This window comes from Mauremys reevesii, linkage group 7 (assembly GCF_016161935.1).
Source record: "Mauremys reevesii isolate NIE-2019 linkage group 7, ASM1616193v1, whole genome shotgun sequence".
NCBI lineage: Eukaryota > Metazoa > Chordata > Testudines > Geoemydidae > Mauremys > Mauremys reevesii.
In genome coordinates this window covers 105,438,261-105,461,602 of record NC_052629.1, presented here as the reverse complement: position 1 = coordinate 105,461,602, position 23,342 = coordinate 105,438,261, and the positions used below count along the sequence as shown (strand labels likewise).

The 23,342-nt window shown below is 40.5% G+C and overlaps 1 protein-coding gene across 1 annotated transcript in view; it reads right to left on the bottom strand.

The window, feature by feature from the left end:
• Positions 1-23,342, bottom strand: part of LOC120369068 — an 81,720-nt gene that overhangs the window by 33,765 nt on the left and 24,613 nt on the right. The window contains exons 13-22 of the mRNA XM_039481955.1: positions 20,600-20,680; positions 17,034-17,196; positions 14,564-14,638; positions 12,909-13,061; positions 11,869-11,974; positions 7,036-7,141; positions 5,623-5,828; positions 4,746-4,834; positions 1,160-1,222; positions 455-587 (exon numbers count right to left, since the gene is read on the bottom strand). Coding sequence (XP_039337889.1) covers positions 455-587; positions 1,160-1,222; positions 4,746-4,834; positions 5,623-5,828; positions 7,036-7,141; positions 11,869-11,974; positions 12,909-13,061; positions 14,564-14,638; positions 17,034-17,196; positions 20,600-20,680 — 1,175 coding nt within the window. The remainder of the gene's footprint in view (positions 1-454; positions 588-1,159; positions 1,223-4,745; positions 4,835-5,622; positions 5,829-7,035; positions 7,142-11,868; positions 11,975-12,908; positions 13,062-14,563; positions 14,639-17,033; positions 17,197-20,599; positions 20,681-23,342) is intronic.

Genomic DNA, 23,342 nt, shown 5'->3' with positions numbered 1-23,342 from the left:
TTATGGGTATGTGAAAGTCAATGGGACTTGGGCTCTTAAGTGCCTAAATCACTGTTGAAAATGGGACTTAGGAACTAAGTCACTTACGTGCTTTTGAAAAATTTGCCATGGGTCTAATAACAGGCAAATGTTCAGGAGGTGATGACAGTGGGGTTTTATTTCCCCCCTCCCGGATCATTTTCAGAGGTGATGAGCATCTGCAGCTCCCTTTGACTTCAACTGGAGTTTTGGGTGTACAGCAGACCCCTTGTGTTCAGGGAATTGTGAAAATCTGGCCCATAGGGCCAGACCCTCAGCTGGTATAAATCAGTTTAGCTCCACTGAAGTCAACAGAACTACACCAATTTATACCAGCCAAGGATCTGGTTCAAGATTTAGGATGCTACCAGATTTACATTAGTTCTTGAATAAACAGAAGTAAATGAAAGGTAGAATTGTAGAAAGAATCCTTTACGTTCTGCCTTTTCTCGCTCATCTATGCTGAGAGGTCCAGGTTGAAACAAGAAGTCAAACATCTTCAATGAAGTCGCTGAGATACTGGGAGAACAATATATCTGGGAAGGGGCCAGCGGCAACTTCCAGGACAGCTGGTGGATGATAGAGGCGTATACACATATAGTGACGTTTCTTTGATGTACAGGTAATAAAATGTTAAATGAACACAATACTTGCAGATTCACACTGTACTAATGAATTTCCCAACCAACTCAGTAGAACCCCTTCCTTTACATTTTGGGTTCTACTTAGGTTGATTGTGTCCCTTTTGGGATGACAGATGCTCTACCTTTAGGGCTAGTCTACATCAGAAACACTACAGTGGCACTGCTGTAGCACATCTGATGTAGATGCTCTATGCTGACAGGAGAGAGCTCTCCCATCGGCATAATAAAACCACCTCCGTAGGAAGCAGTAGCTATGTCGGTGGGAGACATAGCATTGTCCACATAGTGCTGTGGCACTCAGGTTGGTGTAACTTACCTCGCTCGTGGAGATGGCTTATTCACACCCCTGAGTAACATAAGTTATACCAACATAATAGTGTGTACAAGCCCTTAGAGATGCTTACATTTCCTGAGGGGATCAAAATGGTTCAAAACATCTTTACTTCCAACACCATTCTCAGATTTCAAAGAAACTTAACTATTCAACTGAGTCTAACCTTTTCTCGGTCCAGCAATTCTGTTGTGAAGTTACTGGTGAAATTAAATCCCATGTAAGGCACCTAGAGAAATGAGAAAAGGTTGAGGCCCAGTAATGATAAATCTGTGAGGAAAATGTTTCCCTTATACACAAACACACAACTTGGTGAGGCGTTCTTTTTGGTGCCACTCATATGCATGGGTTTCTAGCCATCAAGTCATCAGCTGTATCACATAAAAACACTGTATATGGTCCATAGATGCAAAGTATCATTAGAAGAAGAATTTATTCTTGGTGGGTGAAATTTACCCCTATGCAGAGAAGAATATTGGCACAAGACTTATATGCCACTCATGGGTTTAAGCGAAGCTCAAGTGGGGCATAGACCTAAATGCCCTAAGGAAAGTGATGTTTGTGTCTTTATTACTCCTGAGGGAATTCTGTACTATTGCAACATGTGTATAATTAATGAGCCCCACATATTTTTTTTGCACAGAAAAAAGCTTGTCGAAATATTGCTGCACTTCTGCCTTTTGCCCACCAGAGGGCACTGTGGCGCTAGAACAAAGCAGCAGCTCCCCACCAGCGAGGGAAGAGAAAGAGCTTCCTTCTTTGCAGTGGGCCAGGTCAGGAGACAGGGGCTATGGGGAAACAGACAGTGTGGGGTGCTGGGGCGGTCAGACAGGGGCTCATAAGGGCTTGTGGGGGAGGACAGACTGGGGTAGGGGCTGAATGGGAGTGGAGGCACAGGGCCACAGGGGGGAAGGGGTGCCGAGCTACATAAGGACAGGGGGTGGCGGGTGGGGGCACAGACACACATGGGGATAGGGGGAGGGGGAACCGAGCCACATAGGGACAGGTGGAGGGGGAGCAGGGCCACATGGGGGTGGGAGGAATGGGTGTCTAAGGGTATGGCTACACTTACGGTTTGCAGCGCTGGTAGTTTGCAGCGCTGGTCATCCAGCTGAGCAGGCAGTGTGTGTGTGTGGCCTCACAGCTAGCAGCCTGGTGTGTGGCCACATTTGCAGCATTAGCAGCGCTGCTGGGAGTGATGCATTATGGGCAGCTACGGATAGCGGCAACTGCAACGGCAGCGGAGCACGGAGCTCGCAACAACACAAAGAAAACAGAGAACAAAAACAAAAAGAAGATTTATAAAAGCAAAGCATTCTGGGATACACCTTATACCCTGGGCCAAAATGGCGCCTGGTGTGTGGCCACACTTGATGACCAGCGCTGCAGCACCAGCGCTGGGAATCCCCATTCCCATGCGAGTGTGAGACGCCAGCGCCAGGCAGCCAGGGAGTTGCAGCTGCTGCAGTACTTTGCAGGTGTGGCACTAATTGCATGCGCTGTGGAGGAGGCTTTCCAGCTGCAAAATCGCCAGTAGCCCATACCTAAGTGAAGATGGAGGGACACATGGATGGGGGTGCAAGGACATATAGGGGTTCAGAAACACATAGGGACAGGGACAGATGTGCCTGACTGAATGGCAGATGCTAGGGGGTCAGCCAGGATCTGTATGGGGGAAGCTCCCTAACAATCCCTCCACACACACCCCAAAAAACCTGTTCCATACTTTTCCCACTCATACCCTACAGCCCTCCAAGTTCACACCTAGGCTCCTTCCCAGCAATTTACTTCCCTCTCCCTCTGCTCCTCCATTACCCCTGACTCCCCCAAGCCTTTGCACTGCTTCTGAGGGGTGCGGAAATTATGGTTCTGTACTGTAGTTTAAATGAATTATTACTCAGAGTTCTATATTAATATGCCTAGTAAGGAATCTATTTGTCAAAAATACATTTTCTGAATCTTTTTTGTTGTCTGTATTGTTACAGACATACTTGCTGACACATATTTTGAAATAAATGACCAACAAAATTGAAACTGGTGTGATTATATTGTGTTATTTTGACAAATAAAATATGCAGAATTTTGCAGAATTTGAAAATATTCTGTGCATAAGAATATAACTCTGTATTAGATCTGGTAAAAAACAACAAACAACAACAACACTTTTTTCCCTCAAGTTTTCATGAAAATTTCACTTTTGTTTTTCCTCAAAATTCCAAATTTCAATGAAAAAATGATAAACATTTCATAACTGGATTTTAAAAAATCAGTTCCGTAGCAAGTTGAAAAAAGAAATGAAAAATTTTGGTTAAAACATTTCATTTAATATTGAAATTTTGTATTCTATATTTAATAGGTAGAGCACGTCAGTTTGGAGTACTTGTAGGCAGGGCCGGCTCTGGCTTTTTTGCCGCCCTAAGCAAAAAAAAAAAAGGGGGGGGGCGGAGCGGCAAAGCAGGAAGGGAAAAAAACAAAACAAAAAAGCCTGTGGCGCGGCCGGAGCAGCAAAGTCGGGGGGACACCTGCAGTGTGGCCGGAGCGGCAAAGAAAACAAAACAAAAAAACTTGTGGCGTGACTGGAGCGGCAAAGCAGGAGGGGAAAAAAACAACCAAACAAAAAAAGCTGCGGCGCGGCTGGAGCAGCGGGGGGGAGGGACCTGCAGCGCGGCCGGAGCGCCAAAGCAGGGAAACAAAACAAAAACACCTGGGGCATGGCCGGAGCGGCAAAGCAGGGGGGGAAAACAACAAAAAAAAACCTGCCGGGCAGCCGGAGCCAGGGTGCAGGGGGACTCCCTGTGCTGCTGACGTGCAGCGGAGTGCACACCCAGTCTAGCGGGGAGGATGGGGAGGGAGCGGGGGGAGAGAGAACAGGGGGGCGGCCAGGGCTTCAGCAGGGCGCTTGTCCCGCGGTCCCGACCACTGCGCCGCCTGCTGGGAGGGCTCCGCGCCGCTCCAGTCGGGGGAGAGGGAAGGACAGCGGCTGCCCTGCCCAGTTTGCTGCAGGGCGCGGTGCTCCCCTCCTCCGCACTGCTGCCTCCTACAGGGTGGCCAGAGCGGCAAAACAAAAACAAAAAGTGGCCGTGCTGCTCTGGGTTTGGGCGGAATGCCGCCCCTAGAATATGCCGCCCCAAGCACCAGCTTGCTCAGCTGGGGCCTGGAGCCGGCCCTGCTTGTAGGTTAGCTGAAAGTATAAATAACTATAAATGCGGAGAGGTGAACAAGTTAGTGAATGATACTAAATCTGGTACATATAAAGGGAGTTCTGTTCAGAAATACAAACTCCATCAAATGCAGAGAGATCACAGTCAAGTGCTAACTCATTCACCCAGTCTAACTTACACACATTTTCTTTCCCATGTAATAGGAATAGTTCACTTTTCTGGTGTATGCAACCATCTCTACTTTTTGAGGTAATGCTTATTAGTAAAATAAAGTGGGACAATCAGTCTGCTAACTGAACAGGTTTTCTTATTAGGAAATCCATATCCCAGCTCTGAGTTTTACATAATATTTTTTCCACCACCCACTTCCTACTACAGAAGGTCAGAGAAGAATCTGCCTTAATCCTGGAACTGGGGCAGGAATTATTGTTCTTCAGTGTATCTAGCACATGGTGGCAGACTTAGCTGCTAATATCAGATGGTCTTCATTGGAGCTGGTTTATGTTGTGTCTGTGAGTGCTATGGCTAATTTAGAATTGTTTTCCCCTTGTATATCTGACAGCAGTATGGGTTCAAGCAACTAGAACATACCAGATAAGAGTCCATGTCAGTGATGTTGGAGACATCATTTTTTCCTTCCTTTTGGTAATTTAAAGCTTGGTTTTCATAAATGAAGGACTCTGGTGAAGATATCACAATATCACAAGAGTGGTATTTGTATAAATATACTTAAAAGGGACATTGCCAAGACAAAAAGTTATATATATAATATTATAATATCCTTATCTGTGTTACTACACTTAGATAACTTAAAAATGAAAAAAATTACAAATTTGATGTACTTTTTACAATTGATGGTAGGTGTGTTGGTGGGGGGGGAGTTGTTTTTGTTTTGCTTTTGCATTCACTCATCCTTTGAGTTCATTCAGCTCAAATAGTGAACATAGACTGAACTGTTTCTGGATTCATTTCTGGATCCTGTGCACAACTAGAACAGCAAATTTTGCAGGAAAAAGTTTAAAGGGAAAAAAAGGTGTTTTCTTTAAATGTGGAAAATAATCATGAAAACATTTCAAATAATATTAAGATTTGTAAAATTATTGTTTTTACAAAAGTCAAATCTAGGTCTAAATGACCCAAGATTGTTTGCCTTTTAGAAGAATAAGCTCTTTATAATTTTCTTTTTAAAAGAAGTCAGGCATTCAACTCTGACTTGCAGATACTATGTGTCACTGTGAAATAAGGGCTCATGTAGGAAAGCAACACCCAGTAAAGTGACCAAAGTTAGATTTGAATCTGTGACCCAAATTACCATCAATTTATGACTATCCCTTTTGTGAAAGCACTGTTCACAGCTAATATGATGCAATATATTTTGCAAACACTGAAAATCATAGCAAATGGTTAAAAAAATCTGATTCCTAACAAGAGAATAAATGTATCCACGTAAGACTGTCTGATGTCAGACCTGTTGCTGAGATTCCAGAGACATCTGTATCTGTTGTTGAGATACCCAGTGCCTTACTGTGAGGCAAGATGTAAAGATCATTTTTGAAAGCCACTAAAATATCTCCAGAACCATTCAGGAAACAAGCAGAGCTGAGAGTGTTATCAAGAAAAATGTCGGCCAGCAAATTCTTGTGAATATCCCAGAGTTTCACCATGTAGTCCGCACTGGAAAATAAAGGAATCAGAATTATCTTGAGAAATAGTCTTAACATTGATTTTAGTAATTCTCTGTGGGTGAAATTTTCCCTTGTACAGAGGTCCAGTATGAGTTCTATGCATCACTTAATCCCACTAAAATCATGAAAATAGGGTTTAAGTGGGACATAAGTGGTGTATAGATTACATGTGGATTTCTGCCCAGGGAAGAATTTTACCCTGTAGGATCAGTGAGAACCCATAAGGAGAGGGATTGATCTGGGTTACCTCATAATTTTATTCCAGTCACAAACAAGTAGATTTCTTTAACCAATAATAACCAAATTAACACTACAAAAGCAAAGGCATTAGAGTTAAGGAAGGAAGAGCATTTTATCATAGGAACTTTCACACAGTGAAAGAGTTTACCTAATATAGCACCTACAACATCAAAAGACAATGTAATAAATTAATGAGGAAATAAGCCCCTCCTCCAGAATTCCAACAGATTTTTTGAAAGGAAAAATTTACTACAGAAGACTGAATGTCCTGAAGACTGAAGGCATCTGTATAATCATACAATTACTGTGTCACAGGCAGCTGCCAGGCAAACTCCTCCAACTATGCCCCATCTAGTAAACCTCATTCCTGTTCTGAAGAATTTGCCTCTAAGAGAAAGAGGAGTGTTCAGTCTCCACATTCATTGTCAGCCTTTGATGTCTCTTCTAAAATTGCCAACAATTAATTGCTAATTTTGAAGGCAGGTTTTATGTTGGCCAATAGGAACTGAACTGAAACCCATCAATACTGGTGCAATTTCTTTATATTTTATTTCCTTTAAACAATAGCTTAGCTTGCAAATGGAATTTCCATTGACAATGTATATGTAATTATTTGGATGCTTCCCTGGACTGCTTTGATGATCTCTGAAATCCCACCCCGACATTGTTGTGGGGATGAATTTGGTCCATTATGTCCATAAGTGGTATTCCCAGCATCTCTCCTGGAGGGTTCTAATAGTGCATAATCTTACAGTGGTACCAATACCAAAGTGATGTTACCAAGCTTCAGTTTATTGTGTGGAAAACCTATTGCACCAGCTGTAAGAGTATGAAACATGTTATCAGACAAATGATAGGTTTTATATGTTTCATATGCATGTACTTGAGCTTCCATCCTGCACAAAACATCCTGATTACCATATAAATAAGGAGACGATGTTCAGTGCTTCACCTACCCACAGCTTAGAAAGAGAGAGAGGGTCTTGCAGGCATCCACTGCTACCACAGGGCCCTTGTGAGCATTTTCAGAATCATGAGTGATATCTGGTTCTTCATTTCCCTCTTAGAGACAGAGAAAGCACAGGTATAATTTGGACATTCTCAATACCTGACTTTGAATTCCTCTTCCTTGACTGTATTTATCGTCACTTCACATGTCATTGGATAAGTAGTTTTCCCTAGATTTGCAATGGAGACTCAGATTTCACTTATAACCATGTCATCATGAGGAGTTAATGCTCTCTATACTGGTAATGTATAGGCAAACACAACATCTGCTAAGATTGCATTAATGTCAGAAGCGCCAGCAGCCTTTTTGGCACCCTAGGCGGCGGAGGGTCCCGCCCCCAAAATACAACCGGTGATGGGGGGTGATGGGGGGAGATAGCTCAGTGGTTTGAGCATTGGCCTGCTAAACTCAGGGTTGTGAGTTCAATCCTTGAGGAGGCCACTTAGGGATCTGGGGCAAAAAAAATTGGTCCTGCTAGTGAAGGCAGGGGCTGGACTTGATGACCTTTCAAGGTCCCTTCCAGTTCTAGGAGATTGGTATATCTCCAATTATTATTATTATTATTACCTATTACCACAGCAGCCAAACATCCAGCCGCCACGGTCGCTGCCCCCCAAATGTTAACACCCTAATGGGTTGCACTGGCCCTGATTAATGTAAAAGACTAAACTCAATTAGTATAATTCAATTTTTGAAATCAAAGGTATTTCCACTGTACAGACCTGCTCCTTGGATTGGGAGTTCTGCCAATATTCCTGTGCTAAATGCAACCTTGTTTAGACACAGATGTTGTTAGTACAGCTCTAGCAATTTTCCTGACCATTGTGATCATGGAGTTTTTTCTCAATCCAAGAACCATGTTAGCAAATTTGTGCTATTAATCCCACCTACATTACAGACTTTTACTGAGATTTTAACACGATTGTAACACGGTTGACTCCATACTATCAGATGGTTAATACATAGAGTGAGATCCTGACCCCATCAAAATCAATGGCAAAACTCCCATTGACTTCAACCAGGCCAGAATATCATTCATGATTCCTAAAATGAGCAGGTAAATTGTGTTTTGACCTCACTCATGAGCAGAGCTGTAGCATAATTGTTGACCTGTAGCCAAGTTATACCGGTAATATGGTATTGCTGCTATGTGAAGAGCACTGTCTAATTGCGTCAGTGTAACCAGGTTTGTCAATCCTCCTAACATAACTCCAACTTCCTTCTACAGGAGGACATCAAAACAGTCATTATACGGCTGTCAATCTGGCACCTTTCACCATCATAAAATTCTCTAAATTATATTTATAAAATTATTAATATAAAAAGAAGACTGAATAGGGATAATCCCATTACATGCAGAGGCCATTGCCAACTCTACTCCCACAGCCTTCAATTTGCATAGTATTATTTATAACACCTTCAAAATAGACAATCCTTTGCCCCTGGCACCTGCAGCTGAAACAGTATGGAAGAGCTGCTCATCCTTCCCAGAATGCACTGTTAAAATTATGATTCCAGGCAGTGTGATGGGTGTGGGTGGGCCAACAGTATGCATAGTACAACCTCATTGTTTTTTCTTATATCCTATTCCCATGTCCCAGCCTTTCATTTCTATGTTGCTTATTTAGATAAGCTCTTTGAGGCAAGGCCTTTACTTTCTTATATGTCTATAAAGCATTTAGCATGCTGTTATACAAATAACAGTAGATCCACAGACTACTGGACCACCAATACTACAATGACAGTCAGTCCAGGGGAGCAGTTACATGCTAAAGCCTTGGACATATCAATATAATGATGCCCTTGGAGATGTCCAAGCTTGGTTCAGGGACAGAGTTAAGTCTCATCTACACTAAAAATATAACTGTGCTGTACTAGGATAGGGAAGAGCAGGGTTCTAACAACGTCCCGCAACACAGGTGTAAGTGAAATGATAAAAGGCCCTACTCCCCTACAAAGTCTGTCATGGTTTTGAATAGGCCTAATGAACACAGTCCTCAGAAAAAGAATGGTACAAACCAGTGAGGGAAACTATTAGAACCTTAGTAAGCAATAAACTGTTTAAATGTGTTTTTTGCTTGCATGATTTTAAGTACAGCATGATTTCAACTACAGCATGGGTAGGGTCAATCAATTTTAGAGCCAATTAAAAAAACAGATGAGATAAAATTTAACTTTGTATCTCATGTATAATACAGATGTGATTCAGTAAGAAAAACGGAAGACTTCTACTAATCAAAGTGTGTGGGAGTGGCATTTACGTAGGCAGCAGGCCATTTATGTGCAGAAATCAGGTTAGACCTGGAAGAAACTCCATTTTGCCAATCATGTGGATGTTACTCAACGTTTCGAGAGAGCCCCAGGCTCAGCCCAACCCTTGATGGTGAGAAGACAATATAAATGTGAATGTGAAACTTCTTTTATTAAACTATCAATGTTTACTTTATGAAAAGTGCATGTGCTCAGTTCTGATGAAACCACAGGACTGACAGTTCCCAGGACATCATGAGAATTGTAAACAAGGTCCAGGTCCCCTGGAGAAGGTGAAATTAGGGGCTAGTCTATACAGAGAGTTAGTGCACGTCAAGCTAGGGTGTAAATCTATGGCACTCTTGCCTGCCATACACTAACTGGCCATGGGGACCTTGCTACTACATACTGTTTCAAGCAGCTGTAGATCAAAGCACACTATAGAACTTCTAGTGTGCAGTAGCACAGTAGTGTAGTTGGGGATAAACGCTGGTATAAAGTGAGTTTGCCCACTTCTCGTCTGGGGAGTATGGAGGTTAGTATAGTTAGTTTATCCACTTTTTTTTGTACCACTACACCACTGCGGTAGCCGGGCCCACATGAGAAACTTGCATAATGGGACACTGTACCTACCCCATGAGGCATTGCAAACCCTTCCCACAGTGCACGGCTCTCTGTGTCGATGCACTCTGCTGATACAAGGAGAACAGCATGGACATGCAACAGCCATTTAATTAACGCATTTTAATTAAAGCGGCATTACTTTTGTCAACAAAACTCTGTAGTGCGGACATAGCCTCAGTGCTGGCAGGCTAGCGCTAGATTTACACCCTAGCTTGCCTCTCACTAAATCGCTGCATAGACAAGCCCTACCTCAGCTGCCATGAACATCTGTTTTGTTAACCTTTTGGATTAGCGTTGCTATCAATTATTTACATATCAGGAGTTCTCATAGATACCTGTCTGGTTTTGGCCTCCATTTGATCTTCTCTTCATGCTGTTACCACAGCAACTAATACTTGAATGAAAATCTCTTAGCAAGCTAGTTCTTCAGATTGTTTCATCGGGTAGGGATACAATGGAAGTGGGGGCTCGAGGCAGATCTGAGAACCACTTATCTACATCTTTCTTAAAGAAGGTTTCAGTGTTGTTGTTCTGTTTCTTCTTTTGACAAGATAAGCATCAGCACTTCACTTTTTTTACTAAACAATACTCCCTAGGTCTATATCTCAGCAATGATCTTGTTGTTAAGCCTGCCGTGTAGACTAAATAGCTCTAAAAAGTTTGCTTTCTACATTACATTTCTAAATCACATACAATTTGGATATTTTGTTGTAAACATTACTCCAGTAAATGATGGAATAGTGGCAAAATACCGTTGTGGAAACAAAAGATATTACAAACAGAGATAGCTCTGAGCTGTGAAAATCAAATACTGACTTCCCCAAAGTTGAAAAGGGTTCCTACCCATCTTACAGAGCTTGACCCATCCTAGGCAGCTTCCCAGATATCTGCTACCCTAGGCAGCTGCCTGTGTTTCTAGGCACTCTTGGGATGCAGATCCTCTGTCTAGCATCCCCTCCTGAGAGCTGAGCCCCCACAGTCCAATGGCCTAGATGCTGGGACTAATGCAACCCCTCGGACTTCCCATAGCTTAAACACATCCCCTCTTAGAATTGCAGCCTTGTGGGTGATCTGGGTTTACAATTTAACTCTTCAGGGGGATGTGATAGTGAAGCCAACAGACACACTGACTTTGCACAGAATTCTAAACAAAATTACTTCTTACTTAGCACAGATTGACAAAATAATAAAACACAACCATACGCATTTCCCCACCTCAGGTTCCTCATCCCTCTCTGGAGAGTTCTTTGGGCTTGGCAGGGTTCTCAGGTCCTTCTCTTGCAGCTTGTGGTTTCTCTTCAGAACCATGGAGCCTCTCTCTCTGTCTAGGTCAGCTAGCTTTCTCTGACCTTGGTTGATTCCCCCACTTAAAAGGGAAACCCCTGCAACAAAAGCAAGCTCCTCTCTTCTGCCCAAAGCTTCCTGTTTCTTTCTCTGAGAGTCTCTTGCATTTATATGTTTCCCCTAACAAAACCTGGTTTCTTTGTTCTGCTGCTGGAGATTTTCCACTAACCTCACTATTTAATAGTTAGGTGTGATTATGATTATTAAAGTCTGAGTAAGATCTTCAGAGTTTGGCTCAAATTCTGAAAGAAGAGAATAGCAAAATCCTAATTCCACTCACTCTGTCAGGTGGAAAAATACTCCAAATAAATAGGAAAATATTATTAAGGAATAAATACAGCAAAAAAACTACTGAGTAAAAATTAAGCAAGTATTTTAGAATATGACTCTTCACTTATAGTGATTCACTTAATAACAGAAGTAGTACAAGTCCCATTATGAATAATACTATCAGATACCATCTCATGTTTATATCTTTTAATCAGCAATGAAACCATCACCCACGACTTCCAATCTGTGATGACAGAGAACTATTATTCCTTTGTTTTTTAATGAATCTTACCTGGCTTTTTCTCATTTTTCTCCAACAGATCCACTGGGCCTTCTTCAACACGAACATCAAAGACATTTACAGCTCCAGAATGCAGGCCAAGGAACAGTGAACTGTTCTGAAACTCCAAAAATCTAAAATTATTTTAATTGTTGGCATTTACAGGTTCCCTGCCCTCATTTACTAATGGGCTTGTTTTTGACTCTTAAATAAATATATATAGAGAGATATACCTATCTCATAGAACTGGAAGAGACCCTGAAAGGTCATTGAGTCCAGCCCTCTGCCTTCATTAGCAGGACCAAGTACTGATTTTTGCCCCAGATCCCTAAGTAGCCCCCTCAAGGATTGAACTCACAACCCTAGGTTTAGCAGGCCAATGCTCAAACCACTGAGCTGTCCCTCCTGCCTTCCAGCTTGGTGATTGAAGACACATGCTGTACCAGGAATTGAGATGGTACAGGTCCACTCTTGTGCCATCTTCCACTCTGGAGGCCTAAAAAGACTGCTACCTATGATACATACAATGCCCTACCAATTCTGATCTACCAAAATACCACCCTTCAAGACTCTCTTTATGACTCACCTCTTCTATGATGCCCCAAAGTATTGTTCATAACAGTGATTATTACCAGAGAAACCTTTTTAATGTACCATCAAGACATGCACATACCAAAGCTGAAATATCTTATTGTTGTACTTCCCTTCCTACTGTTCACTAACCCCACTGATCACATCACATCTACATTTAGATCCTTCCCTAATTGGGGCAGGGGTCTCCCCTGTACCTTTGAAAAGCACCTAGGCACACTTTCGGGCCTTGTAGAAATAAACAGGAGTCATGGGATTTGTTATACAGAATCAGAGCAACAGTCTCTCTAGCTCAATAGCCTATCATCAACAGTGGCCAGTACCAGAAGCCTCGAAGGAGGTGCCAGAAACCTAGTAATACGCAGTTAAATAATAAATAATAAAATAATAACAACAATCCCCTCAATGATGGACTGTATAATTATACCCGCTGATAATCAACAGTTATTCTTGATACTCACAATCCTGGTGAAAACCATGGTTTCATTCGAGATATTGATCTGGTGAAGCAACTTCAGGGCAGGTAAACTCCAGATCTGCACCAATTTGTATTCCAATTCCTGGCACATATTTATCAGTTGATGGTGATCGATATCATGTTTTAATTCAATTACCTAAAACAGTGATTGTTGGTCTTTAATAGGGGCTATTCCTCGGAAGACACATACTTGATAGATAAACCAATCAATACACAAGTCTGGACTAGAGTCCTGCAGCAGGACTGGGATCCCATGAGTCCCTCAGGAACGGCTGCCATAATAGCTGGAGTGGGTAAAATTTACTTTGTGGCAAGTGGGATTGGATGGCGGGGAGGAAAAACAGACTGGCAATTTGCAGGAAAATACTAATTTTTTTTTAAATAAAGGTTTTAATATGTACATGTAAGCAAGAGATAGAAAGAGATTTGATGTCTATTATAACAGGTGTTAAAGTATTTTTTACATGTTTTAAGCAAGATTTGTTTTATTCTTTTAGTGGTATAAATTAAGTCTGAATTCCATCTACATATATATCAACGGACCATTTGTTTTTTTAGTAGCACAGGGGAAATCGGTATCTCTTCTGGGATTTGCGGATCAAAGGTTTTTGCGAGTGGGAGAGGGCTCTAGTCTAGACCGTATTACCATATAAAGTAAAGGAATGTTAATTTGCATTTGTTACTACTTCCCATCTCATCCCTTTACTCTGCCAATGAACCCTGCCTCACTACTCCCCTTCTATCCTCCTTCTCATCTTCATTTCTGCCTCACAGTCCCCTATTCCTAGAAGTCTCTTCCTATCCTAATGCAAAAGGCCCAGCCTCCCTCTTTTTTTTTTTTAAATTGCTCCTTAAAACTTGCTTTTCCCACAAAGGCTACAAACACTAATTCCTCCTACCCACTATATATTCAATACATATCTACTTACACTGTAAGTTCCTAAGGCCTTTCTTCTGTGCCTTATATAGTGTTTGTCATTTCATATGCTGGCACTGTTGGCCAGGTTGGGGTGACACATCGACAGCATTACTCTGCTATAATTACCAGTTAAGTATGCCAGCAGGGGACAAGGTATCTGCTTAAACCCTTCTTGACAAGGTAAAAACAGAGGGATGGAAGAATTAGTATAGAATTTATGTACAGGACTCAATGACGCATCTAGAAATCCTAGCTGAAATGACAACAATTTGTAATAATGACTCAGTTTGTGAGTGATATATTGAAGTGTATGTAAGTAACGTAGCTCCCTTGAGAATATTCCAAACTGTGAAACGCTCTTGAATTCCTTTGTATTTGAGAGTGAAGTTGCTCTGCCTTTGGAAATAGGACCAAATTCAGCACACTTACTTCACTGAGGTTAATGGAGCTACTTTGCATTTACACCAGTATTTCTGAGTCAGAATCTGGCGAATTATCTGTGCAAGAATAGCCAGAATTATTCCATAAGGCTCTGTATGTGGTAAGTTACATTTCTGAAGCAAGACAATCGATTGGTTTGTACATTCGGTACTAAGGACAACCATAATACAAGAGAAGAGATAGTTTCTTACTTTGATATCTAGCCTTATCCAGCTATGTATGTTTTGTTATGAAACTCTTTTAATAAAAGAAAGGCTGTAAATTGAAAGTACACTTACAGGATCTTTATAGGCCTTCATCTCATAATATACTAGATTTTGTATTGATGTGTGCAGAAACAGGATTCTTCCATCCTATTAAAAGAGAATTGCATTATACTCGCACAGATGAAAGAACAGACCATACTATCAAAGTAACACATTGCACATGTAAATCTGAAAAAGTAGACCAAAGCCATGTTGGCAAAACTAACACAACTGGAAAAAACAGTGAACAGAAAACACTTCATTCTGCATGCTCATTCCCTAATGACTGTTAATATAATATAACCAATCTTTTACAAAGCAGCTTTTCAGTGGGTCACATCTTGTCAATCAGTGATGTAACACCTGCATGTAATGATCTTCCATTACTAAAGAACATTCCACGGAATCTAAATTGCAGTTGCAGACATTCCACCTATTCCTCTTCCACTCAGGAGCGTTGCCAGCTTTTTTGGCGCTCTAAGCAGCGGAAGGTCCCGCCCCCAAAATGGCACCCCCGACAGAGGTGACAAAAGGTCCCACCCCCGAAATACCGTCGACAACCATGGCGGCCGAAGATCCGACCGCCGCGGTCACCGCCTCCCAAATGTTAGCACCCTAGGCGACCGCCTAAGTCGCCTAATGGGTTGCGCCTGCCCTGCTTCCACTGGCCACCTTGCTTAATATATTTGTAAGAACACAATGCCATTTATAATCAATTCACATTTTTGGAAGTACATTTCACAAGGTTCCTTTTCCTTACTTAGGAAAAGAGATCTAGAGGAAGATGTAGAAGATTGCTCATATATATAAGAATGCTTCTGGGTCAGGAGATATTGATTCCACAATTTTAACTGTTTTTTAAAAAGATGGTATCTCTGACTTCTGAGATATAGGGGATTTTGCATGCAGGTAGGTGGATAAGATACTAGAAAATTAAAGCACATTCACTGGGAACCTTGAAAGCTGCCAAGTTAAATTCATCACTGGAGGCTAAAAGAGAACAGGAACTCTTAATTAGGAAGAGTTTGTCACAAAGTCATTTGATGGGGCACACAGATCCTGTAATTTCCCTGGGTTGTTAGTCTTTGACTACACTGGGAATCTGTCTCAATTCAAGCCATCGGTGGCTGGAATTGAAGCAAATTCCTGATGTAGACAAGTCCTTAGAAACAGTAATAAAGCTGGTTTAAGTTAGTGCTGCTGCTCCTGTTGCCTTTGGCAAGGCTGAAAGCTGACAAAAAAGCAGTATTGGCCTTTGCCTGCACACTTACTATGGAGCTGACCTGGCACAAAGATAGTAATTTTAAATGCCCTAAAACTATTAATTATATTTTATTAAATGGGTTAGAATATTTTTTGTTGAAAAATGAAAGCGACAGCGATAAAAATAACAAGCCCCATGACTTTGACATTTTACTATAAATTCATTCTTTTTGCTGTTTTTTCCTTACGATCAAGTTGATTTTTTTACACTTATGACCAGGAGACAGTAACAAGATTTCATATAAGATTATTAATGTTAATCTTTGGGAGGGTTGCCATGAATACAAGCTGAACACATTATTTCAATGGAGTTAGGTGCCCAGATGTTTTGAAAACGTCTCTAGGTGCCTATCTGCATCTTTAGATGCCTAAATATCTAGGTGCCTATCTGCATCTTTAGATGCCTTTGAAAATCTGGCCCTTGGTGACCATCAGTTCGTAGGAAGCGTATTCAGCACTCACTGACCAAATGTTCAAACTTGGGTACCTAATGATAGACTTCTAAATCCATATTTAAATATTTAATGCCAAAGAACCAGTTTTTCAGATCACCTGCAGATTCTACTGATTGCAAGGTCTTTTATTTGGCATATTACTCTGGGTTTGGATGGCATGACCTAGTGTTTCCTGAGGGCCTTTATTACAACCTCTAATTTATACACTCACACCCGCTTTTTCATATGCCATCCAGCTTCAGGAAAATTCCTCAAGCATGGAAACAGTCAGAACAGAGTATTCTCATATACATTTTCAAGGTAGTTAGTTTATTAAGCCTATAATCCACATGTAAAGCCATGGGCTGACCTGGCCCAAATTTAGGTACTTCCCTTTAGGCACTCAAATTTAATCACAATGTTTATGTCAACTCTAAAGGTTCCTAGTGGGTTTTACATAATGAGCACCTATCCCTAATGGAATAGCTTGCACACCTGTATCTTCAGTATCAGAGGGGTAGCCGTGTTAGTCTGGTTCTGTAGAAGCAGCAAAGAATCCTGTGGCACCTTATAGACTAACAGACGTTTTGCAGCATAAGCTTTCGTGGGTGAATACCCACTTCTTCGGATGCAAGGCCGAAGAAGTGGGCATTCACCCACGAAAGCTCATGCTGCAAAACGTCTGTTAGTCTATAAGGTGCCACAGGATTCTTTGCTGCTTCTGTATCTTCAGGTAATTGTCAAGTCAGTTAATTTTAATATCTGCATATCTCTGATTAATCAGAAATACTTGTTGTGCTTTTTACCTGCATACCAAGAACCAGAAATTCCTGGGTATCTGCATACACCAGCCCTTCATCTATCCAGTAGCATATTGGGGAGGACAGGCTGCAGAGACATTTGCATCTCACTGGATCTCTTACACTCTCCTTTCGAGTATGTTGAAAATATTCATTCTTCTGTACACAACTAGGAAAACAATGCATTAGCACAAAGAGAGTTTGTAAAAGATGTTTGCAGGTGGTCAGACCCACACATTAAACGATAACTAATGATTTATTTAATGACCTTTAACTGAGCAGCAGATCATACCAATCCTATTTTTTTTAAATATAGAGACATGCAATATTTTTAGAAATCTTTATATATACACATGCTCTAGAGCAGGGGTCAGCAACCTTTCAGAAGTGGTGTGCTGAGTCTTCATTTATTCACTCTAATTTAAGGTTTCGTGTGCCAGTAATACATTTTAACGTTTTTAGAAGGTCTCTTTCTATAAGTCTATAATATATAACTAAACTATTGTTGTATGTAAAGTAAATAAGGTTTTTAAAATGTTTAAGAAGCTTCATTTAAAGTTAAAATAAAATGCAGAGTCCCCCCGGATCAGTGGCCAGGACCCGGGCAGTGTGAGTGCCACTGAAAATCCGCTTGCGTGCTGCCTTTGGCATGCATGCCATGGGTTGCCCACCCCTGCTCTAGAGACTGCATGCTCAGCTACTGCATTCTGGGCATCTAATTTGCTGTTTATGCATGATGTAATAAGGACAAGCACCCTTTAGGTCACTTGGCATTCCTAGGTCCACAATGGACATTGTCAGCTTCCTTGTGGCCATATTCAGTACGAGGAGTCTCAATTCCCTTTGTTCTTGACTTGGTGCAGAAACTGCTAATTCACTCCTGACCAACCTCCTCTGCAATCAGAATCCATTACCCTCTGAGGTGGGCTGAGAGCAATTAGCCCCAATTTAACAATCCCTGCTACATACATTTTAGGCCATCTTATAAAAGGCAAATTTTATTTTTTAAGTTCACATATTTTTAAAAAAAAATTATTAGCATATTATTAAGACACAGGAAAACAATTTAGTAAAAGTTAGCTAGTAGTTAAACTCAGCCACACCTTAGACAGACATTGCTAAGTGGGCATTAAGCTGAAGTTACAATATATGGCAATATTAGCTATGGCAAGACAGAAAAAGTATTTTAGCTATTCCACAGCTCAGTGGTGCTCTCAGTTCAGTGTTGCAGGAGTGTATGTATACAAAGTGGAAGCCCTTTATTTAGTCATAAATTTCAAGTTATTTCTGTGGCATACATCATAGTAGTATGTATTCTCTTTAGAAATGGTCTTCTATCCTTTGAAAGAGAGATGAAAGTTCTAGTCAGCCAACACACCATCGTGGGGTGATATCACTAGTGTGACAATAATACAATTTTTTTTCCTATTCGATAGCCCCTTTGATTAAGTTAACTTTCAGTTCTAAACATAAAAACTCTTTTATATTGGCCTGTGTCAAAGTCCCATTTCCTTCCCAGTTTACATAGGTACTGGATGTACATTTAATTATGAAAAGAGATTCCTGCTGCTGAATTGCATGGATTACATGTCTCTGAGCTAAAAACAAATCTAGGGTTGGTGTGATCTGATGCTAAATTGAAGGCTATTAAAAATTAATATTCCTAACACTGTGATGAATATAAACAATTAGTGTGGATCTGACCACCTGTGAACATCTTGTACAAACTCTTGCTTTCTATCACTGGTGCCTAATTCAGACAATAACAGCTGAAATGTGGGATCACAGTTTTTTTTAAACTGATGCCATAGTTGAAGAGGCTCATTTGTGCTTTATGTCAGATGTTGTATCTAGAAATATGAGGAAAGTATATTAAAGTACAATAAAATGCCATTGCTTAGTACCGTCAAACAAATAATTTACAGAACATTTGGCTCAAGTCATTCAGAAATTGTATTATATGACACTGATCCATTTATTCGATTCACTGTCATTCGAGATTTGGGATGTATTCAAGACAGACTCATTTGACAACATTATATTTTATTACTTTCAGTGTTACAATGAAAGCTGGTCAAAAAGTGGAATTTCTGTCCTGTGGGAAATTCTAATCTTTTGAAATTTGTTTGCATTCCAAATTGGAACAAAAATTTGAAATTCTCCCAAAAATGTATTTGGAAACATTGAAAGATTTCATTCTGATAAAGTATAAAATAATATTAAACATTAAATATAATATATATAATATATATTATTAAATATATATAAATATACATATAAATCAATAATAAAACTGAAACAATTCATTTAAATATGGTAAAAATGTTGTCAAACAATTCATTTAAACACTTTTCCATCAAAAATGTGGCAAAAATCAACATTCCCATAAAAAGTTTCCATTTCAACAAAACTCCATTTTCAGACAGAAAACTGTTCCACTGAAAATTTTTCAACCAGTTCTAGTGATAACTGATATCTCATATTGCAAAAAGCCTTTGAAAATAATTTAAAAATTCAGCATTAGCAACCTGACTCTCTTGAGAGTATTTCTAACTAAAGTAGCAGTTTACTTACTGAGGAAAAGAAAATAGGAATAATAATAGTCAATGCTACTTAATGGCACATATCCACCATTAGTTTAGGTGAGTCCCATGCAAGGCAACCTTTAATGTAACTACTAACATGAAGAAAGCCAGCTGAAGTTAAATTCGGGCTCTTCTTTCTCTTTAATAATCCCAAGATGTGCAGTTTCCTTATTGAACCAAGGCTAATACCTTTGTCAGTGTCCTGATCATTTCCTGCCTTAACTGTTGTAACTTTCTCTTCTCTGGGTTTCGCTGTCTCTCATTGGCTCCAGTCTGTCCAAAATGTCACTGTCAAACCAACCTTCCCCTCCTGCCATTGTGACCACTTCATCTCCCTCCCTCAATTATTCCACTGACTTCCCATCTCTTACCACTACAAATTCAAATTCCTTGGCCTTACCTTGAAGGCCCTACTTATCATCTTCTTCTTCTTTCATTCACATTTTTTTTTTTTTTCAATGGTCCTCCTTCCACATTCATTCCCAATGGTCTACCTCTCCTCCTTCTTCCTTGTGGTGTCCATCGTAGGGCAATACGAGGGTGTCTATCAGCATCCATTCTCAACACATGCCCCAGCCACCTCCATCTTGCTCCCTCCTTTATTACTGCTCTCACTTTCCCTAGTTCCAACCCACTTCCTATGCTCATCCCAATCTTTTCACTTTATTCCTCAGCTGCTCTCTTTTCCCCATTCTTGTTTTTGTACTTTCTTACAGACTACTCCATTCTCTTTCCTTGTTCTTATCCACCAGACAACACCTCTTGTCACCTTATTAATTTTCTTCTGAACTGTGTGTCATTTTATTTTGACTGTAAGCTGCATGGGGCAGGAAGCATGTATTATCTACCTTTGTAAATTAGTGACGCTATCTAATTTTTAAAAATTCATTAATAAACAACTAGTTCAGAAAATAAAGAATGAATCAGAAAAAAACGTTTTCTGCTGCTAAAGCAACAGAAGCCCATCGGCAAATTAAGGAAACTCACGAGGCTAAGGGGTGTTTTCTGTTTAAGTGCTGGTGTATTTCTTCAATCGTCCACACTGCTGCCCTACATGCAGGATCAGTTCTGAAATAAAAAAATACCCCGGTGTGAAAATTTTAATGGGAGAATACATCTGGGGTGTGAATGCTCTCCTGAGTTAATTGCAACAGTAACATATCTTTATTCCAGTGAAATGATTGAAAAGCCAGTATTCTGGAATTGTAAATGAGCAATGAAGAAGATGAGAGCGAGTGAGAGAAACCAGTGTAATGTTCTTGTTTCCCATAAATCTTTGAATATGCCTTGTGTGCCAAAAAGTTGGGCTGAAATCCAGAGCAAACCTAGTTATAAATATTGAAGTCCTCTCTCAGTTTGTACGGATGTAAAACTCTCCTTGGAGCCAAAGGAAGCTTTGTGTTAGTAATGCATCTGGTCAGAAAATATCACAAAGGTTGAAATTTCAATGAAAAATTGGTATTTCCCATTTTCCCACCATTTCTACTGAGGAAGATCTGAGGATCTGGTCCACAGAAGTTAGAGACTATGACTCCAATGTATAAATGGGATCTTAAATTCTTTCCTGAATTGGTACTAGAGTTAATCTAATCCACCTCTTGTCAATGCAGGATCGTTCCCTATATGTGGGTGAATACAATTGGAGGCTTTACACCCCCCCCCCCAAATGTAGGGACTGCATTAATAAAGGAAACACTTAGTCTGGAACAGTAGCTACATCTTCTTCCTTCCCCCCTCCACCCCATAATAAGTTGTCTACACCCCTGTAGTACATTCTTTAATACTCTGCCCAAATATCTCAAAATGTAAATGGCCCTGCTACAAGGAAGTTTCTCCTCCTTAATTTCCTTTTATTATTCCTAGTGACCCCTCCCTTATGCTCAGCGCCGGCTCCAGGCACCAGCTCAGCAAGCAGGTGCTTGGGGTGGCCAAGGGGAAGGGGTGGCACGTCGGGCTCTTCGGCGGCGGGTCCCTCGGTCCCTCTCGGAGGGAAGGACCTGCCGCTGAAGAAGAAAGCGGCACGATGGAGCTGCCGACGAAGTACTGCTGATTGCAGCTTTTTTTTTTTTCCCCCACCGCTTGAGGCGGCAAAAAGCCTGGAGACAGCCCTGCTTATGCCACCCTAAATAATTCCTGTTCCTCCTTGGTGTTTGTATACTACAATTGTCAACATTTATCACTGTTAATAGTTTGGGAAATCATGTGATTTGGCTAGTACAACATGGACGGTGAGAATACCTAACCCATACATCGCTCTTTATATTTTCAAAGCACTACACCTGGGTTTGTCAGCCATCCCAGAACGGACCCTGGCGCCTCAAGTAATCTGCAAATGGGAAGATTATTAGGTGGTGTTTTCAGAGCCTGGGAAGAAAATTAGCTATTGCTACACCGGAACAATCTCTGAGTATTAGTATTTAATAGGGTTGTTGATTAATCATAGCTAACTCACGCACGTTAAAAAAATGCATTAATTAAATTTGTGACTGAATTCCTTGGGGGAGAATTGTATGTCTCCTGCTCTGTTTTACCCACATTCTGCCATATATTTCATGTTATAGCAGTCTCAGATGATGACCCAGCTCATGTTGTTCATTTAAAGAACATTTTCACTGCAAATTTGACAAAATTCAAAGAAGGTTCCAGTGTGAAATTTCTAAAGATAGCTACAGCACCCGACCCAAGACTTAAGAATCTGGAGTGCCTTCCAAAATCTGAGAGGGACGAGGTATGGAGCCTGCTTTCAGAAGTCTTAAAAGAGCAACACTCTCATGAGGAAACTACAGAACCCAAACCACCACAAAAAAAAAATCACCTTCTGCTGGTGGCATCTGACTCAGATGATCAAAATGAACATGCGTCAGTTTGCACTGCTTTAGATCATTATCAAGCAGAACCCATCATCAGCATGGATGCATATCCTCTGGAATGGTGGTTGAAGCATCAAGGGACATATGAATCTTTAGCATGTAAATATCTTGTGATGCTGGCTACAACAATGCCATGCAAATGCCTGTCCTCACTTTCAGGTGACATTATAAACAAGAACAGGCTAGCATTATCTTCTGCAAATGTAAACACACTTGCTCGCCTGAGCGATTGGCTGAACAAGAAGTAGGCCTGATTGGACTTATAGGCTCTAAAGTTTTACATTGCTTTATTTTTGAATGCAGTTTTTTTTGTACATAATTCTACATTTGTAAGTTTGACTTTCATGATAAAGAGATTGCACTCCAGTACTTGTATTTGGTGAATTAAAAAATATTATTTCTTTTGTTTTTTACAGTACAAATATTTGTAATAAAAAATAAATATAAAGTGAGCACTATGCACTTTGTATTCTGTGTTATAATAGAAATCAATATGTTTGAAAATGTAGAAAACATCAAAAAATATTTAAATAAATGGTATTCTATTATTGTTTAACAGTGCGATTAATCACGATTAATTTTTTTAATTGCTTGACAGCCCTAGTATTTAATATGTACATTACAGTAGCGCTCAGATGCCCTAATCGGGATCAGAACCCTCACTAATGATAGGTGCTGTACAAACACACATGACTATATAGTTCCTCACCTCTCCATTTCAGAGCTTTGGGGAACCTGCATCTCCTCCCACCCCAAACACTTTATGCATTTGTGCATCTTCAAAGCTTCACAACATGACTACTAGCCTACTGGTAGATGAGAAATGACAAGAAACAACATGAAACTCTCCATCCCCACAG